Consider the following 6,820-nt stretch of genomic DNA (forward strand, 5'->3'; position numbering starts at 1 on the left):
ATATAGGCACTGTGTGATTGGTTCTTTTCCCCTGTTTATTCTTATATTTCTGTGTTTTGCACAGGGCGGTCTTTTCAAGGATGGATTTTAAAACCAGGGAATCATCCTGGCAGGGCCAGGTGAATGATGTGTTTGGGAAAACTGGCACTACCACTACAATTTTTGATGGTCTAACATTAGACTCTCTATCTAGATCTATTAAGAAATTATTATTTAAACGTACACGAATATGGTGGACAAAAGCCTTCTTGGAAAATTATATAAAAAAACAATTAATACCTAGAGGTTTGAGAGTACGGGTGACCCCGTCGTTTATAGTTGAAGATGAAGTTTTTATAGATTCATGGGAGAAAATTTGCAATGAGACTTCCTGGAAACTTATGGAGCTTTTGATTGGTTTTAATGCCAAATCCATTACAAGTGTAGACAAAGAGTTGGATGAACTATTTAATAAAGCTAAGTCTAATCTCTCTCCCGAACAATTTATTAGTCTTAATGGGTCCCTTGATAAAGACTTGGAATCATTAGTTAAGGATATACAGCGTAAACATATTAATAAACTGACTAGGGACCAAAATGATCTATCTTCACGGAGGATTTATTACTGGAAAAGACATATCAATGACAGTCACAATAGGGACCGTTCCATGTCCATTGCTTCAAATCATTCAATCGGTGATGCCTCTGTTGCCTCCTCTTCCGCCTCTGTATCCTCTATGGTTACTCCTAAAAGGAAAAGGAATTTGCGTTTTCTTCCTAACAAAAGGAATTATTCTCCGGAATTAAATTCCAATCAGTTAAAGGTAATTAATTTAAGTAATCATACTTTTTCATTTACTGAACTTGACATTTTAAGTAAGGGGTTAATGTTCTGCCCTACGGCGAAATTTGACTGTTTTACGGCAGTCAAGGATTTACATTTATTTGCTAGGAAGTTATTGTTTAAACGCATCTTTCATGATAAACAAACTTTTGATCTTTTCCCGACAGAGGCGGAACAGAAGGCGTTAACTGATTTGGAGCAGTTGTCTAGAGAACATAACATTAAGGAAGGTGAGGTTCCACAGGTCATTAAAAAATCATCCACTAAATTTCCTCCATTGTCAACCTGTCCAAGTGTTGATGTATTTGTTAAAACAGTGAGTAGAGAATTACATAACATCACACCAAAGATACATATGGACAATTTGAGCAGTGAAGAAAGATTGAGTCTTAAGAGATTGGTTGGTCTGCAGGATGTTGTGTATAAACAAGCGGATAAGGGTGGAAATGTAGTGGTATGGCCAAAGAACATGTACGAAATTGAGGCATATCGCCAGTTGAATAACCCTGAATGTTATAGGAGGTTAACATTTAACCCTCTATTGAAATTTCAGGCTGAGTTAAAATCATTCCTACAGGATGCTAGAGACGATAACATTATCACTAATGATCTCTTTTTGTCTTTACTAATTTCAGAGCCAACCATTCCCACCCTTTATCTGCTTCCCAAAATACACAAAAACACCAATATACCACCAGGCAGACCAATTATATCAGGGAGAGGCAATTTCTTGGAAAATGTCAATAAATATATTGATTTTATTTTGCAGCCTTTTGTTACATCCCTCCCATCTTACACCAGGGACACCGGTGATTTTCTCAAAAAGATTGATGGTATGCACATTGATAAGGACTCCATGTTAGTCACATGTGACGTGGAGTCTTTATATACTAATATTAAACATGACGATGGAATCACTGCCGTATCTTATTTTTTACAACATTCATCTTATTCACGTTCATTTGTTGTATTTTTTATCAATTTATTAAATTTTGCCTTATGTCATAATTTTTTTATTTTTAGGGGGTCCTTCTTCCTACAGACCCAGGGAACGGCGATGGGTGCTTCTTTTGCCCCATCGTATGCCAATCTGTTCCTGGGTCTGTGGGAGAGGGACCTCTTTTTATCTGGCAATCATGTATCGATTGAGAGCGTCCCATTCTGGACGCGCTACATCGATGATGTGTTTTTTATTTGGCAAGGTTCCCCCGACATGTTATCCAAATTCATTGAAACACTTAATTTGAATGACATCAATGTGCATCTTACCTTCCGGTGTAGTTGTGAGGTTATTGATTTTCTGGATGTCAAGGTGGTGAGGGATAGTCATGATTGTTTGCAAACTGATTTATTCAGGAAACAAACAGCAGTTAATTCTCTCCTTCATGCTTCATCTTCACACCCTCGTAACCTAATTAATTCCATTCCAATTGGGCAATTTTTGCGCTTAAGACGCATCTGTTCTACAGAGATGGATTTTTTGAGACAAGCAGAACTGTTGAAAGAAAGGTTTTTTGAGAGGGGGTATAGTCGACGTGCTGTAAAAAGGGCTTTCAATAGAGCAAGACATCAATCTCGGCACAGTGTGCTTTATGACAACAATGAGGTGAAATCAAATTCTAAGGAAGTAGTTAGATTCATTACTAACTTCAATGGCCAAAATGAAGAATTCAAATCTTGTTTGAAAAAATTTTGGCCAATTTTGAAGGCAGATCCCATTATTGCCAAGTATATTGGTGATTATCCTAACATTACATTTCGGAGATCACGTAATTTACGTGACTGCCTAGTAAAAAGCCACTATGTTCAGACACCGGTTAACAATTTTATTACACAGTTTAAACAAATCACGGGTTGTAAACCATGTGGACAGTGTATAGCTTGCCCTAACATTGTCAGAGCACGCACATTTAATAGCTCCAATAATGCTTATGTCTTTGATATTAAAAAATCCATAACTTGCTCATCTACGGCAGTCATTTATTATGCCACTTGCCCCTGCCCCCTCATCTATGTGGGCCTTACCACTCGCCAGCTCAAGGTGAGGGTGCGGGAGCATGTTTTAGGCATAAGGGCAGCTGCTGATGTTGAAGATATTGCCTCGCTTAAAACCCTGCCTAGACATTTTAAAACACACCATAATTGTGATTCTTCATTATTGAAGGTAATTGGCATCGATATGGTGTATACGGGTGATAGAGGGGGCAATATCAGTAAACTTCTTGCGCAACTTGAGACACAGTGGATATGGACACTAGGTACTGTGTCCCCACTTGGTCTCAATGAGAGTCTCTCGTTCATTCCATTTTTATAATTTGTGTATTTTTAATCATTTTCTTTTCACCTTTTTTTTTTTAGTGTTATGTCGGTTGTATTTTTATAAGGATCACTGCATCAATCTTGGAAGAAGGAAGCAATGAAGAACTATCTATTACTGCATTTATAATTACTGCAATATTGTGGCACTATTTAGTTGCACTTATGTAATTTGTATGCATGATGATATTATATGTTTGTTTATTATTGATTTTTTATTTTTATATGTCACATATGTCACATTTATACGTATTATAATCATTATGTGATTATACAAAATTGCATATGGTATCACTATTTTTCTTAGTATTCATTGTTTCCCATTTAAATTGTATGAGGCAGTCATTGGCATTTGACTGTGCGCATGCGCTTTCTTGGCATCGGTGATTTGTATGGTGGCGGCGCTACATTGCTTGCCTCCATCCAGGATCCGTGTTGCCACGTCTGCGCCGTTATGTTGTCTGCCCGTGTCCTCCCTCATTATATAATTATTGTGCCATATGCCGCCGCTTTATTTATGCGCCGTTACATATATTGTTATATTGCTATCTTATTTTTGTTTTATGAGGATCACTGCATCAATTTTGGAAGAAGGAAGTAATGAAAAATTATTTATTATTGCATTAATAATTACTGCAATATTGTGGCACTATTTATATATATACACTTGCACTTATGTAATTTGTATGCATGATGATATGTTTTTTTGTCACATATTTCACATTTATATGTATCCTAATTACTATGTGATTACATAAAATTGCATATGGTATTTTTATTATTCCTAGTATTCATTGTTTCCCATTTAAATTGTATGAGGTAGTCATTGGCATTTGACTGTGCGCATGCGCTTTCTTGGCATCGGTGATTTGTATGGTGGCGGCGCTATATTGCTTGCCTCCATCCAGGATCCGTTTTGCCACGTCTGCGCATGCGCCGTTATGTTCTCTGCCCATGTCCTCCCTCATTATTTAATTATTGTGCCATATGCCGCCGCTTCATTTATGCGCCGTTACATATATTGCTATCTTAATTTTGTTTTAGCAAGTATTTAAATTACACGCATTTGTTATTATTTTGGTCTGCATAGCAACGGCGTCTAATGACTCTATAACCCGGAAGCAGTTAATCACATGATCTGGATTTGTCTTTGACTTCCGGGTATTTGTGACGGCGCATGCGTCGTTATGGCACTTTGTATGCAATTGATTCCTCTATAAATAAGCCGTCGATCTACGCTACATTACATTTATCCCCCTGACGAAGGAGATTCTATTTCCGAAACGCGCGTCGGGGCGCGTTCTTATACAACCCATATAGCACCAATTGGCTTACAGGTATTATTTTGTGTCTTGCACTCGCCTCACGGCGATTTATATGTATAATTCTTTTGCACATCAGCACCTTTTTGCACTTTTTTGCACTTTTGGACACATTTATTAGATATTTTATGTTACTTTATTTATGCACTTTTTTTATCTGGATCATTAATTAAGCCTTTTGTTATGGACTGGTTTTTCCATTGTCCATAAATATATTGCTTTTGTGGTTGTATATGTCATTATATTATCTTATTTTATTTTATATATATACACAATTTTATGCATTTAATTGTTGTGCCAATATTTCAATAAAGGTATTTTTATATTATATTGTATCATTCATTATTATTGTTATTATTATTATTTTTTATCATCTTTTTCATCTTGGTTTTTATTTCAACCCATCTTTGAATTTTTTCAATTTTCATGAGAGGAGTAGAAAAACATCAAAAATTTCAGTCCTGCATGATTCTACCAAGAAATGTGTGTTCATTGAAACCGCTGGTTTTTGATAGTTTGGGCCCTATTGAATAATGAATGTTTTGAATTTTCTCCAAAAGTAAAGTAGTTGCAAACTCATCCTTTTAGAAACTTGTTTGGGCTGTTGAGAGGAGTAAAAAACCATCAAAAATTTCAATCCTGCATGATTCTACCAAGAAATGTGATTCTTCATTCAAAACGCTGGTTTTTGCTATTGGGCTCTATTGAATAATGAATGTTTTGAATTTTCTCCAAAAGTAAAGTAGTTGCAAACTCATCCTTTTAGAAACTTGTTTGGGCTGTTGAGAGGAGTAAAAAAACATCAAAAATTTCAATCCTGCATGATTCTACCAAGAAATGTGATTCTTCATTCAAAATGCTGGTTTTTGCTATTGGGCTCTATTGAATAATGAATGTTTTGAATTTTCTCCAAAAGTAAAGTAGTTGCAAACTCATGCTTTTAGAGACTTGTTTGGGCTCATGAGAGGAGTAGAAAAACATCAAAAATTTCAGTCCTGCATGATTCTACTAAGAAATGTGTGTTCATTGAAACCTCTGGTTTTTGATAGTTTGGGCCCTATTGAATAATGAATGTTTTGAATTTTCTCCAAAAGTAAAGTAGTTGCAAACTCATCCTTTTAGAAACTTGTTTGGGCTGTTGAGAGGAGTAAAAAACCATCAAAAATTTCAATCCTGCATGATTCTACCAAGAAATGTGATTCTTCATTCAAAACGCTGGTTTTTGCTATTGGGCTCTATTGAATAATGAATGTTTTGAATTTTCTCCAAAAGTAAAGTAGTTGCAAACTCATGCTTTTAGAGACTTGTTTGGGCTCATGAGAGGAGTAGAAAAACATCAAAAATTTCAGTCCTGCATGATTCTACCAAGAAATGTGTGTTCATTGAAACCGCTGGTTTTTGATAGTTTGGGCCCTATTGAATAATGAATGTTTTGAATTTTCTCCAAAAGTAAAGTAGTTGCAAACTCATCCTTTTAGAAACTTGTTTGGACTGTTGAGAGGAGTAAAAAACCATCAAAAATTTCAATCCTGCATGATTCTACCAAGAAATGTGATTCTTCATTCAAAACGCTGGTTTTTGCTATTGGGCTCTATTGAATAATGAATGTTTTGAATTTTCTCCAAAAGTAAAGTAGTTGCAAACTCATGCTTTTAGAGACTTGTTTGGGCTCATGAGAGGAGTAGAAAAACATCAAAAATTTCAGTCCTGCATGATTCTACCAAGAAATGTGTGTTCATTGAAACCGCTGGTTTTTGATAGTTTGGGCCCTATTGAATAATGAATGTTTTGAATTTTCTCCAAAAGTAAAGTAGTTGCAAACTCATCCTTTTAGAAACTTGTTTGGGCTGTTGAGAGGAGTAAAAAACCATCAAAAATTTCAATCCTGCATGATTCTACCAAGAAATGTGATTCTTCATTCAAAACCTGATTTTTGCTATTGGGCTCTATTGAATAATGAATGTTTTGAATTTTCTCCAAAAGTAAAGTAGTTGCAAACTCATGCTTTTAGAGACTTGTTTGGACTCATGAGAGGAGTAGAAAAACATCAAAAATTTCAGTCCTGCACGATTCTACCAAGAAATGTGTGTTCATTCAAACCGCTGGTTTTTGATAGTTTGGGCCCTATTGAATAATGAATGTTTTGAATTTTCTCCAAAAGTAAAGTAGTTGCAAACTCATCCTTTTAGAAACTTGTTTGGGCTGTTGAGAGGAGTAAAAACCCATCAAAAATTTCAATCCTGCATGATTCTACCAAGAAATGTGATTCTTCATTCAAAACCTGATTTTTGCTATTGGGCTCTATTGAATAATGAATGCTTTGAATTTTCTCCAAAAGTAAAGTAGTTGCAAACTCATG

The 6,820-nt window shown here is 35.6% G+C and overlaps 1 protein-coding gene across 1 annotated transcript; it reads left to right on the forward strand.

The window, feature by feature from the left end:
- The first annotated feature begins 247 nt into the window (after positions 1–247).
- LOC141053745 (uncharacterized) lies at positions 248–4,171 on the forward strand. The gene is made up of 2 exons (XM_073550798.1): positions 248–1,053; positions 3,182–4,171. The coding sequence occupies exons 1-2, from the start codon at positions 381–383 to the stop codon at positions 3,241–3,243; spliced, it is 735 nt and encodes a 244-aa protein (XP_073406899.1). The 5' UTR covers positions 248–380; the 3' UTR covers positions 3,244–4,171.
- Positions 4,172–6,820: the final 2,649 nt, after the last annotated feature.

This window comes from Dendrobates tinctorius, unplaced genomic scaffold (assembly GCF_039654945.1).
Source record: "Dendrobates tinctorius isolate UK_male_01 unplaced genomic scaffold, ASM3965494v1 ptg000170l, whole genome shotgun sequence".
Lineage (NCBI taxonomy): Eukaryota > Metazoa > Chordata > Amphibia > Anura > Dendrobatidae > Dendrobates > Dendrobates tinctorius.

Excerpts from the sequence above, each read along its gene's own strand:
- LOC141053745 (XM_073550798.1), top strand. The coding sequence starts at position 381 with ATGGAGCTTTTGATTGGTTTTAATGCCAAATCCATTACAAGTGTAGAC. Across the intron at positions 1,054-3,181 it reads AGAACATAACATTAAGGAAG|TGTTATGTCGGTTGTATTTT; the intron begins GTGAGGTTCCAC and ends TTTTTTTTTTAG.